This window comes from Peromyscus maniculatus, chromosome 6 (assembly GCF_049852395.1).
Source record: "Peromyscus maniculatus bairdii isolate BWxNUB_F1_BW_parent chromosome 6, HU_Pman_BW_mat_3.1, whole genome shotgun sequence".
Classification (NCBI taxonomy): Eukaryota; Metazoa; Chordata; class Mammalia; order Rodentia; family Cricetidae; genus Peromyscus; species Peromyscus maniculatus.
Window position 1 is genome coordinate 46,398,664 of NC_134857.1, and position 23,099 is coordinate 46,421,762.

The 23,099-nt window shown below is 42.2% G+C and overlaps 1 protein-coding gene across 1 annotated transcript in view; it reads left to right on the plus strand.

Annotated features, from left to right (window-relative positions):
* The first annotated feature begins 916 nt into the window (after positions 1 to 916).
* Positions 917 to 23,099, plus strand: part of Kcnab1 (potassium voltage-gated channel subfamily A regulatory beta subunit 1) — a 368,345-nt gene continuing 346,162 nt past the window's right edge. The window contains exon 1 of the mRNA XM_076574194.1: positions 917 to 1,356. Coding sequence (XP_076430309.1) covers positions 1,115 to 1,356 — 242 coding nt within the window. The 5' untranslated portion in view covers positions 917 to 1,114. The remainder of the gene's footprint in view (positions 1,357 to 23,099) is intronic.

Sequence of the window (23,099 nt, forward strand, 5' to 3'; positions counted from 1 at the left end):
AGTTTTGGGTTTGTGTTTCTGCATTCTTCCCCCCATTCTTCTGTAGTCTCCTGTTGCTGTCAGCTTCTGTCGCAGCTTTCAGTATACCTGGCCCTAACTGCTATTTTTGTGTATTTTCCATTTTTACTTGGTTGAGGACTAGGAAACCAAGAAGTCAGTTGTGCTTAAACTATGGTGAAGAAAGACCAGTAGGATTGTGAACTTAAGTCCAGGATTCACTTATCTTTGTTTTTTAGAATCATTATGTGTGTGTATCAGTGTGGGAATGTGCACATGAGTGCATGGGCCTGCCGCATTGAAAAGTAGACACCAGATCCCTGGAGCTGGGATTTCCCGTGGTTGTGAACCTCCCGGTGTGGTACTGGGAACCAGGCTTGGGGGCCTGTAAGAGCCGGAAGCTTTCTCAACAGCTAGGCCATTTCTCCAGCTCAGGTTTACTTACCTTCTTCTTCCCATTTTGTTTTGTTATCCTCATAAATGTCAATGCTCCACCTGTTGAAAGCTCTAACCTTCCACCTAGGCTTTTTTTAACACCCAGTTGTCCGTGTTTGTAGAGGCTTTCTGTTTCCTATACCCACTTCATTGATTTTTCTCATCATCTGACAGAAATAACTAAAAAATGAATCCTGACATCAATATAAAGATTACTTGTTTATGAACTATTTGATAGTTTAGAGAGGTCTACTGATGCATTTATGACTCTCATTCCCAAGACTTTATGGTAACAGATCTGGCTGGTATCCTACTAAAAATATTTCTTTTACCTAAATAGAAAGACATGGGAAAACATGCTCACATTTTTCCCTAGAGCCAAGACATAGTTGTCTTTCATCTGACTCTGAGACTTTTAAAGAGAAGAGAACGACTGTTGGCTTCCAATCAGGCTCTTTTCTGCCCAAGCCTAGGGGCAGAGACCACACAACCAAGAACTCTGCCGGGGGACTTGGAAGCCTGCTCAGATTAAAATAATAGGAAGGGAGATCTTAAAAAAAAAAAAAAAAGCAAGCTGGTCCCTTTTAGGGAATGGACCAAATCCAGAAAGCCTGAGTTAGTCTTGACCAGTCTTAAAGCTAAGTGCTGTGAAGTTTGCTTTGTCTTCTTGGGCTTTTGAGCCATGCACCTTTATAAACCTGCCTGTGCAGACATCCCCAGCCCTAAGCTGGGTCTGCCCAAATCCAGTGAATCAGCTCTAAAATGCCGACGGCACCTCACGGTGGCCAAGACTCAGCCTCAGGGAGCCTGCTGGCCTGTTAGACCAAGTGGGACTACAGAAGGGAAATCCGTGGAGAAGTTTTTACGTGCCCATGGAGTTTCGTTGCGGGAAACCACCAAGGCGAAGACAGGCATGGCCTACAGGTACTGTCGATTGCAATAAAACTTAACCGGAAACTGTACTGAAGTCAAAGATTTTTGCTGTTAGAGAATAAAGATTGAAATAGCAAGATAAGATGTTACGGGACAGGAAAAAACCAAATGCAACCACTCACCTTCTTGAGTCTGTGGCTTGCTTGCTTTTACTTTCCACTATCGTGCTCTGCTCAAAGGGTGACTGACGCAAAAGAGCGTCAAGCACACCTGTGGAAGGGCCCTAGCTCCCTTGTGAGAGGAAGGCCATGTGCTGCCAGTACGAATAGCTTTGGCTCTGAGGAAGTAGGTGATTGAGCAGCTTGTAATGAAGATCGTGGACTCCATGCTCCTCCAGGCAGTTGATCAAGTTGAGCAGAATGTTCTCCAATGCTGCTCAGGCTTCCACTGTTATTACCTTCTTTTAAGCCTAAATCATGTGGGCTAGTTCAGGTTCTTGAAATGATGGTACTTTTTATCAACATAGTCCAAGAAAAATCTCCTGTTCTGCACTAGCCTTCCAGTACTATTATTTGGAAATGAAAGGGAGATATATTTTTTTTCTTGGTGTGAGGTCGAGTGTGTATTTATCAGTTGCTCTTAGAAGGTAAATAATGTTTGTTTTTTTTAAAGCAATTTGTCCTGCCTTCTATAAGCTGTGTTGTACTAAGTCAGCTGCAGAATCTGAGCATCTGCATGGAGCCTTCCTCCTCCAGAGTCTGGAGGTTAAGTAAAATCCACTTAGAAGAACAAGGATACCCAAAACATCGGTAAAGGATGCTTGTCCTAAGCTAATGTCAAAACTTGGACTTCTCAGGGTTGAGGTTTCTTTTTTCTTTTCTTTTTTCATGTACAAGCTGTCCCCAATGGCTTCGTTTTCCCATTCTAAAGGTCTATTTTAGTAGAGTAGCTGCTGTTCTGATTTACCAGCTAATTTTATTAATAAAGCAATTTGCAATAATGTGGCTCCTCTCTGGAGAGCAACGTGTTTTACACAGATGGTTTATATAATAAAGGGCTGGTGCAGGAGAGGAACAGACTTCTGTGGATGCTTAGAGAGCTCAGGACAGTCTACCTATGATGCCTTAGAAGTGAGGACCAGGAAGAGTCCCCCATCTGTCTAGGAGAACTCAGCTGCACACACTGGGGTGCAGCACATGCTGGCTATTCCTCACTGCCTCCCTTCTGACTCTGCATTGGGCAGGAGTCTTCTCCCTCAGCCTCCTCACACCCCCTCACTGTCTTCCTGTGCTCCCCTTGACTCTCAGTGGTGGTTGTGAGAGTGGTGTGTGCATGCAGATCAGGTGAAGGGGAGATGCATTGTTTCTCTGTGTTTGTCATAGGGTGCATAGTCCTACCATGAAGTCTTATTTATATAACTCTTCAGAGAGTGTTCATTCCCTTTCAAAAGCCCTTGTTCCAAAACCTCTCCACATTCAGGTTTGTGTGCCATTGTTTGGATACAGATACATTCTAGGACAGTGCTTCTTAAAAGTTTGTAACAACCAGAAACACTTTCTTCAAACAACTGAGAGTTGAGTTGCTTCTGCTGAAAATGGGGCCTGGAGCCCACCTCTCTTGTGGTCAGCCTTTAACCTGCTCCTCAGCTATGTCTGGGGAGTCTTCACGTGAGCAAGGCTCTGTGATTCAGGGGATGCCTTGTGTAGACAAGCTCTTGGACAAACATCTATAATCCTAGATCATGCTCTCCTAAGAAATGGGACCTCAAAGAACACAAAGTAAATTTTATGAATTTGAAAAGAGGAGAGCCAAGTTAACCTTGTCGTTGACCCTGTGAAACAGTCAAAGCTTTGAGTCATGATGAATTGCTGTGCTCCTGCACATCTTCCTGGTGCTTCCTTCATTACACTTCTCCAGTTTCCACAGAGCTTCATTTCTTCTCTCAAGACACCTGTTAACTCATTATTTAGGAGATTTCCTTTTACTGATAAAGTGGGAGTTTTAGGGACGAGGACTATGACTCTTTTGGTTCCTCTTCAACTTGGCTCCTACCTTCATTTTTTACAAAAGTAGTTGGGGCATGGTTAAGCCTGGGCTTCTCTTTATTATAATATTTCCTCCCAGGGTAAATGGTGTGAGAAAGGACAATGACTGTGTGAAGACATGTCTGTTTGCCTTTGTCCTTTCTATTCATCTTGGAAGATATCATTCTGTTTCATATGTAGTGGAAAGGAGATAAAGTTAGGCATTAAGCAGGCCAGAAGCATATCCCAGCTCTGCCAGTTTGAGAATTGAGATATTGATTTTGAAATGATATATTAGATGCCTAACACAAAGTAAACACTCACTAAATTCAGGTTCTCTTTCCAGTTCCCCTGTAGCTTCTGTTTGTCAGTCTGAAGGTGAGGGGAGATGCAAGCCCATCAGCTGACAATAATCATAGGAGATTTTTCTTGGGAGTAAAAGGCGATGAAACATGATAGCCTTGCACCATCCATGCAGGTCCCATGTGAGCTTCAGAGCCCTGCAGTCTGGGAGCAAGGGAGGCTGCTGCTGTCTTCTTCCTAATATGGGCAAATGCCATTGCAGCCTTCAGCCCAGGGCCAGCTGCTGAGGCCCTTCATCATCCCTGAGGGAGTGTTGGGCTGTGTTCCCATGGAGACCCGGTACTATTTCTAACTAAAGTTGGTGAGGAAAGGAGGATAAACCAGTAAATAGGCAAATGCGTGTATAAATTGAAAAGAAATTGGAGGGAAGAGTTTGAGAATAGCGAAAAAGTGCTCCAAGTTGGAGTGGAGACCCTTCTTTTAGCTTAGAATTCTCAGAAAAAGCAGAAGTGTAAAACTCTGTTGTATTAGAGTCTACAAAATAACCACCAAGAGAGCAGTCGTTTCCAAGAGGCTGGGCATTAAGCATTTCTGTTACAACACATTGAACTGTGAGGCAGGCAGGAAACACACACTTGAGTCAAGATTAAATAAAATATACTGAAGAGCAGGTTTGAACAAAGCACAAGACACATCTAGACTGCTAAGGGGCGGCATATTTCTAGTTTTAGGGCAATCTGATTGTACTAATAACGGCAGGAATGTGCTAATAACTGATACAGGTGTAAATTGATGATAACCCAGGGGTCAGCAAGCTTTTCCTGTAAGTAGTACATATATTTTTTAAGTAGTACATATTTTAAGCTTGAGGGTGTGGTTAGCTTTTGTTATATTTTTTGACCTCTTCTATGGTTGAGGAAGTTAGCCATAGATAATACATAAAAAAACTGAACTATATCCCAACATAACTATTTATTGGCACTGAAATTTGAATTTTATATAATTTTAACATGTCATAGATAGTCTTCGCCTTCCCCCCCCCCATGTCATTAAAAGATGTAAAAAGCACTTTTAGCTTACGGGTCATGCAAAAACAGGTGCCATGCTGGATTTGGTGGCTTGTGGTTTGCTGACTATGGGTCCAAAAAGCAATGTTTTTAGTTGTACAGGTTATTTGTTTATGTATATTTATCTTAAGCCTTTTATTCAGGGATAAAGAGCCCAAATGTATATCACATAGGAAGGTAAAAATTAACTAAAAAGATGAAGAGAAAATCAGCCCAGGAAAGACTAAAAGAGCAGAAAGACACAGTAAAGGGAGAGGGCAGACTGCAGACAGGCCAGTGGGGTTGCAAAATGCTGGCCTTGATATGGCCCCAGACTTCCCACAACATCAAACCCCAAAGAGGGAAGTCAATTCTTTATAGTTCCTGGGGTCCTGGAGGAGAAGGTCACCTTCTCAACTGTATCTCATGCCTCTTGATTAAAAGTCTGGAGAGAAATACCCCTCAGCGTTTTGTGCGTAATGAATGGCATCCTCAGCAGCATCCTACAGCAATCAATAAATCAGCAGAAGCAAAGGAAGAAACAGAATGGGTTTGATACAAACTGTACTGGTCAGTTTCACAATAGTAATCATACACCCTTAATCTCTCTCATCCCTTCCTCAATCCTTCCCTCCTTCCCTCTCTCCCTCTCCCCATCTCTCTTTCCCTAATGACAAGACTTGTTTGGGTTTAAGGGATAAAACAATTGTTTCTGAGATACAAAACAAAATAAAAAACAGTATTGCTTTGCAGATGATGGTACAGTATTTCTCTAGCCTTGAACTAAAGATAGGGAGAAGGAAGAGAAGAAAGAGGAGAGACAGGGAATTCTTAGATATAGAACAGAGTTCGGAGATAATCTCTTCCAGTTCCTCGACGCTGAAATCCAGGCCATGAGATATTGACTATTACACTGAAGTGACATTTCCAGCCACCAACACAGCTAGGACTAGACTGCTACCCCTTAAGTCATAGCTCGGTGTTTTCTCATATTCTCCACATTTGTTTCCAACTCCCATCACACATGTGAACACACATGCACACTTGCATGGGCACACACACATTTCTGAGATCATTGCTATTTCTCCCTCATTAACATTTACAGATTTGTGGCTTATTCGATTGGAGCAGATTGCTAGCGAACACTCAGAAAATGCTACTTTTTTTCCTCACGTCTTTTCACTTAACACATGCATTCCCATCTGATCAAATTAAAATTTGGGCTAATTTGTTCCTAAAATGGTTGTAATATGATGGTATATATTATCAACACTGTACTCTTATTGCCTTGAATAATGTGTCTAGAATAAAAATATTTGAGACGGAAGGAAATGAAAGGGGCCAGAACTCCCAGCAGCTTGGGTTCCAGTCCTGCTAGCTTTCCCTGGTGTCATCAGACTGGAGACTTCTCAGAGGCTTCTGACACACAAGTGTGTCATCTAAGCCAAACTACACAGAATTTCTAGAAGGCAGGTAGAAACAGGAAGGAGACATGGCTTGTCCTAAAACCAAGAGCAGAGGGGAAGAAGCCTGTGGGCTACGGGGAGAGGCAGGGCAAAGGTGCAGGACATGCGCAGTGCTCCTCACTGACTGCACAAAAGAGGACTGACTGAAGAAAGGGAAAGTTAAATCGGGAGACACGTCACCTAGCTGAGAGATTTTCTAGATATGTCTGAGCAGTGCGTCTGGGACACTTGCTGGCTGTTGGATTTCACTGATATCATAATAAAGATACTAAAGAGTGATGGGAAGCACTTTCCACTCTGAACACCTTTCTGGGGTTCTTTCCTAATGAGAAGATGATAGCCTCACAGGATTTGCTCACAGGCCCAGCCTCTCCCCTTTCCTGATCCCTGTGTAGCTTCCTAGCCTATATAACAAAAGGAGCAAACCCTTATCGAATAATAGCATTCACATGGAGGGCATACAGAAGGCACCAGGAAGGCAATCCGTTCTGCTTTCCATAACATTACAGGGCTGCGGTAGTGGGGAAGAGGAACATCATTTCGCATTAAAATTGAATTCACCGTTGTCAGCCGAGGACCCCCTTCTCACATAGCATTCTCCAAGAGTTCCTGTGGCCTGCTCTTTCCATGGGATGCTTGGCACACTCAGCTCTGCTTTAAAAGTAGCTAGGGCCATGTCTAAAGAACAATAGCCTAGAAAAATGCTGCCTGTACAGGAGTAATATTAAGACATGCTGACATGATTTATTTTAGGCCAGTCTAATTTGGGTCGGTCCTGGGGCCTGTTCTCATTTCTCCGAGCCTCTGGCTGTGGACCTCTTACAGTATTTCTGGAGGGATGGAGATGGCAGTGAGATGGATGGGGCTCAGAATGTGTGTGATTTGAAATCGGAATAGGCGGCTGGTGGGGGAGCTGAAAGACATAGTAGTGTGGCTTATTCAGCACAGAGCGCCATGCTCATTGCCTGGGGAATGGAACAGAAGTTTCAAAACAAGTACAGTTTGGCAGTGTAGCTTTAAATAAGAAAGGCCCTAGAATCTGAGCATGATTGCAGCTTGAAATAATGAGAGATGAAAACTCAATTTGTTTTGAAATTTCCACTGTGATTTTCCTAGGGTAGAAGTTGCTTTGCTTATGTAGCATGATGAAAATATCAGAGATTCAAGACTTAAAAATAACACTGAGTTACACGAACCATATTTTCTCATATGGAGGTTGTTGTTATGTGGAGGTTATTGTTCCTCTGAAAACAACAAGTATTTTGAAACATGATTTTCCTAACAAAGGAGCAACCATAGGCCAACCAATTTTATCCACCCTCCACCCAAAAAACCCTTCTGAATTTCCCTGCAGTGCTTGTGAATGTCAGTAGGCTGTGCTATTTCATAAAAAAAGAAAGGCTTTCCATTTTTTGGAATGAAGCTAGCAGGATTTTCCCCCCCAGAATATATAGAGTTAACCTGATTGTGTCAACAGGATATTTTCATAGTGAGAAAAAAGTAACAGATTATGCCCAGCATATTCCTGGGTTTCTGAAAAGCCCAGATGCTATAGCAGGTTTATTATAGCCTAACCCAGTTAGGTGTTTTATTACTTTAACTTCAATTTTTAAATTTTTTCATTCTTAAGAATTTCATACATACACACACATACATACATACATACATACATACATACACACACACACACACACACACACACACACACACAATGCAATACTATCATATCTACTCCATGAATTTTCCTCCAGTTCCCTCTGTATTTCCTTCAACATGTCCCTCTTTCAATTTCATCTCCTCCTCCTCTTTCCCTGTCTCTTCTTCTATAACCCACTGTGTCCATTTAGTAGTCCCATATGATATCACATGAGTGCATGAAACCATGTGCTGCATCATGAGACACCTACTAGTGGTTAAAAACAAAAAACAAAAAAGCCCTCCTTCTCCCAGCAGCTGTGAACTGTTCATAGCTTCTCAGCAAGGAGTACAGTCTTGAGAGCTCCTCCTCCACCTATGCTGGAGTTTTGGCTGGCTTGATCTTATTCAGGTCTTGTGCAGATAGCCACAGCTGCTGTGAGTACGTGAGTGCAACAACACTGTCATGTCCAGAAGCACCCCACAGCCTTCTCCGTCCTCTGTCTTCTCGTTCTTTCTGTCTCCTCTCCCACAGTGGTCTCTGAGAGTTGGCAGAAGTAAGGGTTGCTGAAGCTGTCCCATTAGGGCTAAACATTCCATTTCTTATTCTCAGCACTTTCTCCAATTGTGCCTCTCAGCACCGACTGCTGCTCTCTGCAAAAGGATGCTTCTGAACCAAGACCGAAAATGACCCCAGCTTTTGAGTATAAGCATAAATATGTAGAAGGCAATTTGAGAGCATTTACAAAAATAACAGCAGCTGATTCTACTTCATTGTCACTCTACTTACAATAGCTAGGAAATGAAATCAACCTGTATGCCCATCCACAGATGACTGAATAAGACAAATGAGGCACATATACACAATGAAATATTACTCAACTCTAAAGAAAAATGAAATCCTGAAATCTGCATGTAAATGGATGAAGCAGAAAAAAAATACTGAGTAAGGTATATCAGGTGCAGAAAGATAAGCGCCATATGTTCTCCCTGTATGTGTTTAACTTGAAGTACAAGTTTCAGAAGCCAGAGAAGGCCCTTAGGGGGGTAGATTACAGGCAAAAGGAAAGTAGAGAGGTGAAATCCTGGGGATTGGAAGGCTTGAGCAGGAAGCAGTACAGTAGTACAGGGAGAACCAAGATGTGAGGGGTAGAGGGTTAACCAAAAGGAAGGAAAATGGGAAACTTACTATCTGACAGCCCAGTGTGAATGTTAGAATAAATGTGATATGCGAGAAGAGGGAGTAGCCTGGCGGTTAATGGATTAAGTGGGGTACATAAAGGAGAGGAGAGAGTGGTGGGTTATTAGCCCAAAATAAAGAGCTATGAAAAAGCATTACAGAAATCCAGTATTCACTAAGCCAATTTCAAAATATAACTATAAAACAAAAAGAGTTCAAACAGAATTATCCCACAAAGGTAGACAACGTTGCTTCCAAAAAGACATGACTGTTAAATAAAACTCATAGTGCAAGACTTGAGATACTTCCTTAATAAGGTATTCGTCAGATAGACCCCAAATGTCTCCAGAACAATGCAGGTTATTGCCATTGCCTTCAGTTACCCACCATAACTGCATGACCCTAATGCTGAAGACACCTGTCTTAGTCACCATTCTATTGCTGTGAAGAGACACTATGACCACAGCAACTCTTACCAAAGAGAACATTTAATTAGAGCTTGCTTCAGGTTTCAGAGGTTTAGTTCCTTATCATGGAGCAGAACATGGTGGCACACAGGCAGAGATGGTACAGACAGAAGTAGCTGAGAGTTCTACATCTGGGCCTGCAAGCAGCAGGAAGAGAGAGACTCTGAGCTTGGCATGGGCTTTTGAAACCTTAAAGTCCACCCCTAGTGACACACTCCTTCCAACATGGCTTCATCTACTCCAACAATGCCACACCTCCTAATCCTTCTCAAGTAGTGCCACTGTCTAATAACTAAGCATTCAAATATATGAGCCTACCGAGGCCATTCTCATTCAAACCACCACAACACTATAATGCGTTTTGGGTGCAGGAAACAGAAAAACCAATCTCAAATAAACCAGGAAGCTTCTTCCCTGATGGCTAGCTTTCATAGTGTCAGAAGATGTTATTTAGGCTACTGGTGGAAAATGACATCAATGTTCTTACTCAGCACTGGACCACTACAATACTGAACTGGTATGCAAGATGTGCCCAATGCTGTAATAATGGCATGCGTGATTGTTAAGGGGCAACTGACCACTATCTGATGGGGTCTGAGGACCACTCTACAGCAGGGAATTTCTTTGCTGGTACTGAAATCCTAATCAAAAGCCCCATATGCCCTAGTAGATCTACTAGTAGATTTTTCCAAAATGGTTAGTTGAGTGTTCTATAGAGCAAATAGTATATGCTCAGAAGTTTCTAGCAGAGTATCTAAAGTAACTACTGGTATGTGATACTTTGTGTTCTAACAAATAAAACTTGCCTGGAGATCAGAGGGCAGAGCTAGCCATAGAGGCCAGGCAGTGGTGGCACACACCTTTAATCATAGCATTTGGGAGGAGAAAGCAGGAAGATCAGAAGTTCAAGGCCACCCTGGGCTCCATGAGATTGAACCGGTCTAAAAGGGAAACAGAGCCAGGTGGCGGTGGTACACACCTTTAATCCCAGCACTAGGGAGGTGGAGACAGGAATATAAGGTAGGTGGAGACAAGATCTCAGGCCCCCACCTCATTTGGTCTGAGGATTCATAGAGGTAAGAAGTTTCTAGTGGCTGCTGCTCTGCTTTTCTGATCTTTCAGCTTTCACCCTTAATATCTGACTCCAGGTTTTTATTGTTAAGATTAGTTAGAATCATGCTTCAATCTACCAACTCCTAAGCGTGGCTGACTGAGAAAACAGACCTTTCATTCCCAGCTATATTTGTTACTTTCTTTTCATTGGCATGACAAAATACCCAGCAAAAGAATGTTGAAAAAGGAAGGTTTACTTTGGTCTGTCATGGTAGGGAAGGCATCCCAGGGAGAACGCTTCAATTAAGTTTGTGGCAGCAGGAACATGAGACAGTTGGTCACATTGTATCCACAGTTGCCAGAGGATGTCTGCCATATTTTCATCTGGAACTTAGAGCTAAACCCAAGCGTTTTTTTTTTTTTTTTTTGTTTTGTTTTTTTTTGTTTTTTTCAAGAGAACGCTGACCTTAGGGAAAAGAAGTCAAGTAACAGTTATTTGTGTTCTTCTGGTTGCAATACATCCTCTGCAGAGAGGTGGTGCTCATGGTCTGTGTGTGGAGGAGGCACCAGGCAGGCGCTTCAAGAACGGGGCAGGGAGAATACTAACTGGCCCTGGGAATGCAGTAAGGTGAGGACTGCCAAAGCAGGTATCTCAAGATTGTGCATCCTTTCAGCGTGGGCCCACAAATGATTGGGCCAAGAAACAAGGCCAAAGGGTAGAGCAGAAGATCAAGAGAGCTGGCCACTGGAGTGGAAAAGAATGGATTCTAGCCAGAGGTCCTAGAGCACCCATAGAAGAGAAATCGGAAACCCAGGAGACAAGGGTCCTGGGATGCTTTGAGGCAAGGGATACCAGCCTGATTATTGTTCACCATTTTTTGTTTTGTTTTGTTTTGTTTTCCCCTCCATGGTATTCTTCTTAACTTGAGTGTGATGGAAGCTTTGACAGTTGTGGAGTGTGGGTGTGGAATATGCAGCTCGTTAACTATGCTCTTTAGATTCTCAAGGGCACTAACTGGTCAGTGATTCACATGGCTTTTGGAATTTGACAGCGTTCTATAACTCAGCATACAATTTAGAAGCTGGTTACAGCTCTGCAGCAGCTATGATTGCTCCTGAAGTGACAGTTGTATAATACCAGCACCTGTGAGATTCCTCAAAGATTAAACCTTCACCATAACTTGCTTATAAGATTCATTAAAACGTCATCCTCTTCCTTCCCTCTTAGCCGCCTTTCTTGTTTACTTCTGTGTTGTCTGTCTCTGCCACTGGAGTGTGATTTTATCTGTAAGGTTAATTGCCGCATTCTCAGGATCTGACATCAAGTCTAGAATTCAAGAAATAAATATTGGTTGAGTAAATGAATTGTTAATCAGGAAAATAACAAATAAGATACTGTTGTTTCCTGAAAGACAAATTAGCCAGATTACCAGGTGCTGGAATATTCTGCCAGGCTCTCCATCCATAGTCTCCTTACCATTTCTTTCCTTTCTTTCCTAAAAATATCTTGGGTCTAAATTCTGGGTAATTGAGTACAACATTGATCTCATAGAGATTCAGTATCCATAGAGTTTCTGGTTGAGCATTATTATGCATATGCCTAAGAAGAAAACTTTGAGGATGATATTAACATTTGAAGGACGGTTGCTTTCTCTCGTGTGTTGATCATCATCCAGGAAGTTGGAGGCCTGAACAGAACAAAAAGGCTAACCTTTCCACAAGTAGGATGCAACTACTCCTTCCTTGTTGCTTCTAGACTTGGACATCTACCGTCAGTTCTATTGGTTCTTGGGTATTTGGACTTAGTACTCCTAAGGAATTCTGTTGAGTCTCCTCTATTGCTAGGCTTCTGTAACCATAAAAATCTATTCCTCCTCACCAGTCAGTCCATTGCCAGTATTTCTCTGGAGAACACCAATACAAATTTCACACCATAGAGAAGCAAGTTCTCTGTAACGTGTCCAATCCCCATCCACTGTGTGGCCCTAGGTTACCTTGACTAGAGTGAGGTTCTCATGGCTTTCACTCTGCATATTCCTTCTACTCAGATGTGACACTTGCTGAACTAGATTCTTTAATGGCCACCCAATGTCTGTTATACATACATGCTGGAGCCATGAGCCTCTTCTACCACTCTTTGTCGTCATCATCCCCAGCCCTTGCCTATCAGTCTCATAGGATATCTCTTTACATTTACTTTTTCTGCATATTTTCCCATTCCTGTGTTACTATAAATAGGATCATCATCTAGATTTAACAGGTAGTATCATCTCTCAAAAGCTGGGGACAAGTGTGGCTCTTGTTTGGGATTCCTAGTTGATTTATCAGTTGAGTTCAAATATAAATACACTAGAGGATTTGCTCTAGTGTAATTGCTGATGACTATGGGTTCTTTTTTTTTTTTTTTTTTTTTTTTTTGGTTTTTCGAGACAGGGTTTCTCTGCGTAGCTTTGCGCCTTTCCTGGAGCTCACTTGGTAGCCCAGGTTGGCCTCGAACTCACAGAGATCCGCCTGCCTCTGCCTCCCGAGTGCTGGGATTAAAGGCGTGCGCCACCATCGCCCGGCGACTATGGGTTCTAATTCAATCTTATTTGTTCTTGGTGTGTGCTAGACTTTCCCACTAAAAGTCTGGACTACGAGTGAGGAACTCTATTTGGTGATTAGCAGCTGTAGAGTGGGCTTTAATGATATTGTCAGACCCATGGGTTTTCTCACTCCAGTCTACTACCCTGGCAAGACTGCATGACTCTGCCCCATTTAACTGAGCAGACACTCTCATTGCTACCAGGACTGGCCAATACAACTGGAAGATCATGCCTTTTCACATCTTAACTTTACCCAAGGGATACAAATGAGTCTCAGTGAGAGTGGGTAAAGCCTAGTTATCTTCTTCTAAGCCTTCTACACAAGCAGCTCCTCTCCAAGGCCTTCTACTCCCAACCCCATGTTTATCACTCCTTGGTTCTGGGTTGCTACAAGTTAGAATACTTATTCTGATTTATCTCATGATTCTTTCATTTGATTTGGTGGGTAATCTAGGAGACTGATAAATGGGTTCATGTGGTATTAATATGTATTGTATAATATGTTGGTGGCATTATCTTTATAAAGTTATTCTATTTCATCAGTAATTGTTCATTATGGCTTTGTTACAGTATTTTTTTCACCATCTAGACTTTTTTTCATAAAAGACTCAATCCTTTCATAAAAATTCATTCCTTCATTCAACAGGCATTCACTGTGTGTTTACCTTGTGTTATCTCAGATTTCTTACATTGGGGAAACAGCAGTGAACACACAGGCTTCATTAGCCAATTTCTTGAGTATTTCATTCTAATGAGGACAGGACAGATAACAAAATGATGAGTGAAATACATAACACTTCAAGTAGGCTAAGTCTTTTGGAGAAATACAAAGCACACAAGGATACGCACATGTTCAGTGAACAGCTATAATTTTTAACAGTGTATCCAGGGAAGATCTTACTGAAAAGACGGAATTTGAACAAATTCCCAAAGCAAGTGAACAGTGATTGTATGGGTTGGGGGGAGGGAGTCCTATAGGTAGAAGAAAGAATCTCTAAGGGAGTCACATCAAAGCTGCCAAAAACATAAGAATAGAATGAATGAGTGGCAGAGTAGCAACATATGACACTAAGGAGGTAAGGGGAAGCCACCAAGTTCAGATGGTTCCCTTGGGGTCTGATTCCTCACTAGAGGATTCACAGAACTCAACAAAGCCATTGTATTCATGGTTATACTTTATCATAACAATAGAAGATTAAAATTAGTATGGGGTAAATGTATATAGGCACGGCACTTCAAACTTCTCTTTCCTAACAATACTGTGGATAGTATTTATTCCTCCCTGCAACAATGCCTGCAATGTTCATGGAATAATTCCAACCAATAAAACTCAATTAAATTGTTGTGTTCAGAATTGTTATTGGCATTTTGCTTCAAAGACATGATAGCTACCTGTGTGACTGGCTTTAGTTTCTAGCTTTTGGAGAGGAGGAGCTGACAACGGGTAGTCCGGGGTTACCACCATAACTAAACACAGACCATAGACAGTACAACATGGCCAAAGGCTCCAGGTAAACAGCAGCACCTTTGTAGGGAAGGACATCCTAACACTTAGAGGTTTAACTTGCAAGAGTTGAGGGCAAGGAGCCAGATCTTTCTTTGGCCAGTTAATCACTTATTGTATGAGTCAGACTGAAGGGATTTATAGGTTATTTTAAAGACATTAGCTTCTATTCTGAGTGCAATGGGAACATCTGTGAGTACTGATCATGGGAGTGACTGACTTTGGCTATTTTTAACAGGTTTACCTAAATGTTAAGATGTAAAATAGGCTGAAGGATAATCTGGGTATATTAGTTATTTTCCTGTGGTTGCAATAAAATAACATGACCAAAAGCAACTTAAGGAAGAAAGAGATTTTTTTTTTTTAGCTTACCATTCTTGAGGGTTAGAGTCCATAATGATGGGAAAGTGTGGGATCATCCACCCAAAGCAGGAAGCTGAAAGGCTACCTCTCAACTCCACCCAGCAAACACACAAAGAGAAAACAGGCACTGGTGTGAGGCTGCAAGATAGAACTTCAAGGCCCATCCCAGTGCTGTCCTCTTCCCATCAAGGTTCCACAGTCCTGCAAACAGCCATGCTAACTGGGGATCAAGTCTCAAATACAGGAGCCTAAGAGGGACATTTTTTATGTAAACCATAACACAAGGCAGTAACAGCCTGGACCAGGGTGGGAATGGTAAGAAGCAGCCAGATTCTGCTTCTATTTTAAGAGTCATCAAGAGGATTTGCAAATAAATTGAATTACTCAGAGGTTCTTGGGCGGGGGCAGGGAGGGGGGCAACTGGGAAAGCCAAGTGTCTTAAATTGGGTCTATGAAGCTGAAAGACACAGGTCTGGAGGGAGGAATTGTAGGAGCTGTTTTTAGACATGTTCAGTTAAAGAACCTGTTCACCAGCACAGAGAAATATCAAACGGAAAAGAGTCTGAAACTCACAGGCTAGACTAGATTTATATCCAAGTTATTAAGATATAAATCTTGAAGTTATTCTATTGTGAGGGGATGCAAAGCCATGGGATAAGCAAAAAGGCATAGAAAGAAAAAAGGGAACGTCCTCCTGTGTTAAGAGATGAGGAGGATAAAAGAGACAAAGCCAGGGCATGGGAGCAAGTAAGCCGGACGGGAAGGAAGACATGCTCCAAACAGTGGAGGAGGGAGAGATCTGATCTGCTGTGGCCTCTGATGGGTCAAGGAAGTTGAGCAGTGAGGGAAACCATTGGGTACAGTCATTTTTAACAAGAGCACAGATCAATGTCATATACATATACATACACACATACACATACATACATATATACTCAGAGAGACCTAGTCTTGCTAGGAAAAGGAAAGACACATCTATGTACACAGTGACATTTTAAAAGTAAATTCTGAACTCTTAAAATTCTCACTGCCATCCATTTGGCGGTATCTCTGAACTTTCTTCTACCTGAGAACACACAAAAAGAACATTGTAGCTGGAAACTTAGCCTGGCCCCTGACCATAGTTAAGGAGGACAGTTGGCTTTATGTTATATAATTTTTATTGCATAGGAGTAATCTGTTTGCCTCAGAAAACAAATTTTCTCTGCTTCTCTTTAGAAAGAAGGAAGGTGTGGTGTGTAGCCTTGCTTTGTGCCATTTGGATACAATGCTTTCTTGGTTTTGGCATCTGGTTGGTGGTCTTTACCATGGATTTCCTCTTCTAAGTTCTAAACTCTAATTTACATCTTTTTTTTTTTTGTATTTTATTTAGCACATTCTGTTTATTTGGAATGTATAGGTATGCATAAAGTGTTCAGTATCAAAACTTTCAGATTGACCCATATATTACTTCTGAAATGAAAATACATGGAAATTATGCTTATGAGTGGGTACAATTAAAATTTTACACAGAAAGAAACATTTTACACGGAGAATGGAATGCAAGAAAACCAAATATTAGCTGTTATTTTGACATTGTAGAAAAGTGGATTTCCTGCCTTTCTATTCTTAGTTGCCAAATGCATGTGTATTACTTTAATGACAGAGATAATGATTGCAATTAAAATAAGTAAGTTTAGCATTAATGTCATTAAAATTTAAGAACTTAAAATATGAGTGTATGTATAGTTACTGTGGCAATTTGGGGAGCCCCATGTTGGATTCCATGTGCTACCAGGGAAACTGGGGTCCCTTTTGGAGTTCTTCATCTCATTACTAAGAACTTAAAAGCCAACTTAGAAGGAAGCTTGAGAATACTTTTACTAGAGTTAGGGAGAGAGAGAAAAAGATGGGGCAGGCGAGTTGTAATGTTGGTAGCTTCCCAGGAGGAGATAGAGAAGAGAGAGAGAATGCAGTGATGAGAACAAATCATAGAAATAGGCCAGGCAGTTAAGGCCACAGACCCTAAGTAGCAGAGGCCAACTCTATCAGGCATAAACTGGCCTACGTTGTGAAAAAAACATAACTGGCTTGCCCAAACAAAAACTCCCGTGGTGTGTGCAACTTTAGGTCTGAGTCGCAAATGATGTAGGCAGGACCTAGTTCTCCTTCTGCTTCATACCTTGCCTCCTTCACAACTGATCCAGGAAGCTTGCACCAGCTTTGGAAGACTCCTTTCTCATTCCCAGCAAGGCCCTAGATGAGCCTGCTTACCCTGCATCTGTTCTCTTTCAGGATGGTGGGGGGCCAGGGGGCGCTCTCCAGTAATTCAGCAAAAGGCCACGATTGTTGCATAAGTGAGGTTTTTAATTGGCGCCTATGTAAAACTTGTGATAGATAGAACTGGAAACGATGCCTGTGCATGGGCGTGATTGAGAGCATTGTACTCCAAGGCTACGTGTGCATGCTCCCTTCTGAGCTATCTGAGCAGGCTGTCCCAGTCTTGTCTTGTTGGTCTAGGAGCCTTCTGTCTTGTGTCACAACATTAAACCCCATTCCTTAAGTCTTCTCAAAGGTCTTTCATCAGTCGGTAGTCTTTACTAGTTGATAGTCTTTACTATGGATAGAAGGGATGAGATGGTTTCACAAATAGCAGTTAAAACCCTGGGCATTCCAGCCACAGCAGTGATTATAGCATAGGAGAGCAGATGGAGAATTCTAGAGATTCACCAGAAGCTGAGGGTTCCGAAACTCAATGCTTAGCACCCCAGCACCAAGAGGAGGCAGAGAGTTCCAGAAAGCCATAGAAGCTAAGAGCCATAATACCAGAAGCTCTGAACTATAACACTAGAAGACAGCTGTAGAGTTCTAGAAAAAATATGAAGGTGAGAATCTGCAAGATGCTAAGACCACAAAAGATGGGCAACATAAAGAGAAAACATAAAACAGAGAAGCAACAATTGGTGAATAAGAGGCTTTTAGGAGCTGAAAGCAGGAGCCAAGACTACAAAGACAGCAAATCTCAGTTACAAGAAGAGTTCAAGAGAGCTGCTAAGATCTAAAGAGCTGTGGGTCCAATACCCAGTCTCCTGAGCTCTAACTAGGTGCTGGATGTCAGTCCTCTAAACCCACAGCAATAAGCCTGTGCCCGGAGCACTCGGATCAATAGGCCTCCAGGCTTTGAAAGCTTGGAGTCATAGGACTCTGAATCAAGGCTTAGATCTATAAGCTTCTTAATGTGGAAGCCCAGTTGTGAGCCTTTGCAGCTTATGGCCCTCGGTGCTAAAAGAGCTGCCCTTTCCCGATCTGTGATTTCCATCTGGACAGAGCACAAAAATGAATTGCCAACCATTTGCAACCATCTCACTTTATTTGCTTCCAGGAGGAAAAACGCTTGCCCTGGAAACACTGCCTTTCTATTCCTTCCTTGGATGTGGTTGGGTATCCTCTTCCTCCTAAACCACAGACCACATGTCATTGCCGGGAGCTGGTAGCCATGAGTGAGGACCGCAGCTGCTCCTGAGCTTCCCAGATTGCTGACAAACAGAAAATCAGAATGTTCTCATTTGGAGGAGAGAGGGACCGATTATGGTGAGGCAGACTATATTTGCCAACCACATTTCCTCATGATCGAGTCTGGAGAGGCAGATGTGGAATGAACTCACAGCTATAAAGAGATTCGAGCTAGTGGCCTGTCACCTGGAAGCTGCTCGCCCCTCAAGTATCATGCACTTTCCACAGCTCACATCAAATCTAGAGCTTTGGATCTGGTTCTTAGCTCTTCCTTTATTCTAACTTCTGATGTGCAAGGGAATGTTTTCCTTTATTAGGTAATTTCCCAAGTGGCTTTTGCTACTTAATCACAACACTGAAATATGCAGAAATCTTATCTCATTTAACCAAAAGTAAGAAGGAAAATATTGACTTTAAAAGATATGTAATTTGCCATGGAAAGCAATGCATTTTTAATATAGAACACATTAAAAACTCATAAAGTGGTGTATTTATAAGGTGGATAGCCCCTATCTCCAATAAATACAGTTTGTTCTGTCAACTACTCAGCAAAGGAGGTTAAATCTAGATGCCATTTTCATCCTGTGTCTAGTCAAGATTGTGCTCCCTTCACACACATTCTCTCTAGGCAGGGGGTAAGTGCACAGGGCTCTAGAATTTGAGGGGATACCAGACACATGGAGAAACTTCCACCCTTGAGTTTCCAAATGGGTCTTCTGAGACCCAAAGAGGCTAGGCTGCAGCCTAACTGTCACAAGGATGGCTTGCTAAGTTCTGGCTAAGAGTTTGCACAAAGGCTTTGGATCAGTGGTTTGTTCTTTGCAAAAATAAAATTGTTCAAATAAAGATGTACTGAGCACCAGCTGTGTCTGGGCAGCTCTGCTGAACTCTCAGTGAAGGACACTCCTTCTCTAAAGATACTCCAAGATCATTCCCCAGGGAACTCAGGAGCAGGGAGCTACAGCTCTCATTCATCAGTGTCCTCCTCTCCCTGTCTTCCTCCTTGCTCTCTAGCTTCCCTTTAAGGCTGCCCAGTGGCCCGGCTTTCTCAGGCGCGCCCTGTAGAGGCCTCCCTGTGAGGGAAGTGATGGAAGATGAGGCTAAGAAGCAAGCGAGTTTAGTGGAGGTTTCAGAAGCTGATCTTAAAGAACTGCTGAAGGATTTTCAGGCAAGAAATGAGGAGATCAAACTGACTTCCTAAGCAGACATCTGCAAAGGAATTCTGCATAGGAAATGTGCATAGGAGAGTGGTCTCCACAGGTCTGGGTGAGAAGATGTGAGTAGGAGCAGTAGCATGGCGAGAGAAGGAAAGCAGGGGTGGATGCTCAGGGGCTGAAAGATCAGGACGCTTTAATCACTTTGGTCACTGGCTTCTGGCTTTCGTTGTCTCTTGCACATCAATGGATTGTCTCCAAGGGAAATACGCATGGATCTAATTAGGCATGGAGGTTCGCCTCGGCAGCATCATGAGACAGGCAGGAGGGCTGAGCTGCTTAGCAGCTGCAATCACTTTGGCTCTTAGGGTCTCTAAAGTATTTCCATAGATGCCCTTAAATCACACTCATTCTCATCCATATGAAAGAAAATTTCAAATTTGCAGAGAAAGAGAATGAGCCCCTCAACCGTCGAGCCTTTTCTTCCTTTCCCGACTGGACAGCAATTCCTTCAATGACTATATTCCTAAGGCAATTCTCTCATCTTCACAATTTAGTAGCTCTGAGTAACCTCTGACGCGTTACCTTTAGGTAGCTCAGGCCTCCTTTGAGACTGGCCCATGGCTGTGCTTTCTCAGCCACTGAGGTGTCTAGCCGGCACAGGTTCCACAACTGAGAGTGTACCCAGAGGTCTGTGGGTCAACTGCATTGCCTTCATCCCTACCGTCCCTTACCTTCCCGCTTCTATCCTCCACCCCTCACTCTTAATTTCCCTTCACAAGAACCCTGCAGCCTATTCATGCTTGTTAATCTGCAACAGTTTGGGGAATCCTTTTATTTAGAATCACAGTGAAAGACGAATTCATTTGTGCACACTCACATCCCACCCCCTCACCCAGTCCAACCCCAGAGGACTGCATCCAGAAAGAAGGTGTTACCTGGCCTCCAGCCTCTGCACACACTTGAGGTCGGCTCCTGTCACCAGCGCTCTTCCTCTACTCAAGAACTCTGAGCCATAATAAGTTTAGATCTAAGAGCAATTTTGTCCGTGTCTTCTTTTTGGATTTAAACAGTCACAGATACACTTGGAACATGTTTTCTTTCTAGCCACATATCAATTCTTTGTAACTTATAAGGTGGGCCTACATAAGCAAAGTGGTGAGCGTGACTTTCTCATAAATTGGCTGGTTGTTGACTTAATTAGCTACAAGGTACATCATAGCTCAGCCAGATGAAAGTGAGTGAATAATTATTTACCGACAAGGAATCTTAACTTTGTCTATAAAAATAACGTAAGCTTTAACTGTCTATATTTAAGAAACTATCCATATGAATAGTTTTGAATTCTTTGAACTACATATGGAGATGTTCTAAGAATTCACAAGATCACAGAATATTGAGAATACTGCACCTAGGATACCCTATGGCCAGTCAACCACTAACCTCTGCTAACTTTTGAAGAATGTATACCTAAAGTGGTTTCATTTCTTGAAATCACACAGTAGCTTTCTCAACATTGCCCAAGGCCAAGTTGAATGGGAAGACTATTTAAGATATACTTACAATGATTTTATTTTAGCAGTGAAGACAGAGGAAAAGGCAGCACGTCCATCACGACTGCCTATTTCTGGGCATGGCATAGCTCTTACATTTCTACCAATTTAGGTCTGTCAGTTATTCAGCCGACTAGCTTGTTTAACAGACAAAAATCAGAAAGCCAAGGGAAATCATCCCATAAAACCGCCAGTTGTGGAATTCAGGGAATTCGGGAGCTCTGAAATCAATAGCTAATTGCAAAAGGAGTTATAACTAAGTTCAGAAATACTGCTTTTAATGTGTAAGTTTATTTTTAGTTTATGCAGTAGTATTTAAAAAATACTATTCCAAGTGAGTTTAAGGTGGCTTCTTGGAACCTGTGGCTTTTAAAGTTAATTATTCTGAACCTAAGTTAAAGTTGCAGCTTCCTCACTAGCATCAGCTAAATTTCAAGTGTCTATGTGAGTCTAGTGGCTAAGTGATCCACCACCGCCAGAACCTTGGTCTGTAAGACACAGGCAAGCAGCCCAGGCTTAAAATCCTTAAAGTGGCCTATGCTATTATGAGATTTTTTTTTATAGGTTTTCATGTGAACAATGTCACTTTAAAAAAATCACAGTCCTTTATCTTGAGTCAGTAGAACCTTTCGATGTCAATTAATGTGAGCCTTATGGCAAAGGTATAGGTATATGGTCTAAAAGTATCCAGTGATTACCTAGCATGGAGCTGATTTAGTGACTTGTAAATAAAACTGTTGAGGACAAGATATCAGGATGTATTCAGCAAAGCATTTTGATGTATATTATTCTGCATACCCAGCTATAATTCAAGTCACTGAGGAGCATCATTTTGTCCTAGTGACTTAATCCCCACAATAAGCACATTCTTGACACCAGCTTAATCTTGTGATTAGGGAAAGAGATACATGGCTCTTTGCCTTTACTTGTGTTGGCTCATTTCCAGCCATAACTTCTGACTGGGTGCAGATTCTTAGGGGAATAAGCACTTTTAATTCGGCTTTCATCTTGCTAATTCATTACCCTTTGCAGCAATGGCAAATTTTGTACAGAATTATCCATCAAGGCCAAATGTTGTAGGGATGCCACAGCATGAAGATTCATTCAGTGTGCACACAACCTTGGTGATCTACAAGGTGATTCATTGCTTGTTACCCTGTCTTCCAACTGAGGCCCTGGATGCTGATGAATGCTAATGTACAAAGTCAACACCGGGCACTCTGCCTGCAAAGTCTTGCATATTTATCCTTCTTATCGTTAACTGATTCTTAACCTTTGGGTGCAGGAAGCATTGCCTTTCAGAATCAATTCTCTAACTAAAGTGAATTAATTCGGAAAGTATGAGGAATGGCTTGCCGCCCCTCTCTGCCTCTTGATAGTTTGTTCAACTGTTTGACAGTTCAGATGTGACCGGACAAAAGAGCAGGAAAACAAAGATGAGTATCCTGAAAGGCAAGAGAGCAATGCCTATCGTGGCCTCATCAATCTTCAGATCCTTCTATGCATAAGCAGGGAATGATTCAATGTGATAATTGAGGTAGCTCTTTGGAGAAGAATTGATCCTTTCCCACAATGTCCCACTTTCTCTGTTCTCCCCATGTGCCACTGTCTTGAATTAATTGTGTACACGACTATTCTCTTCTGGTAGCCTTGAAGATGCCCAGAGGAAAGAGACCTTATTCTTATTCATTTTGTTTTTCTGGCAAATAGCATGGGGCCAGGTATATGAACTGTTTATTTGCCCAGAAGAAGAAAAATAAATGTAAAGATAAAAGATCTATAGAGGAGCTCTGCTGTTCATTCACAGAGAAAGACGTTACTGTGCCGAGTCTATTAGCTTCTCTTCTCACTGCTGTGACAGCATCCCTGTCAAAAGCAGCTGAAGGAAGGGCAGGTTTGCTTTGGTTCACAGTCAGTACAGCCCATCAGTGTAGAAAATTCAGGGCTGCATTGTGTCCCAGTCAGGAAA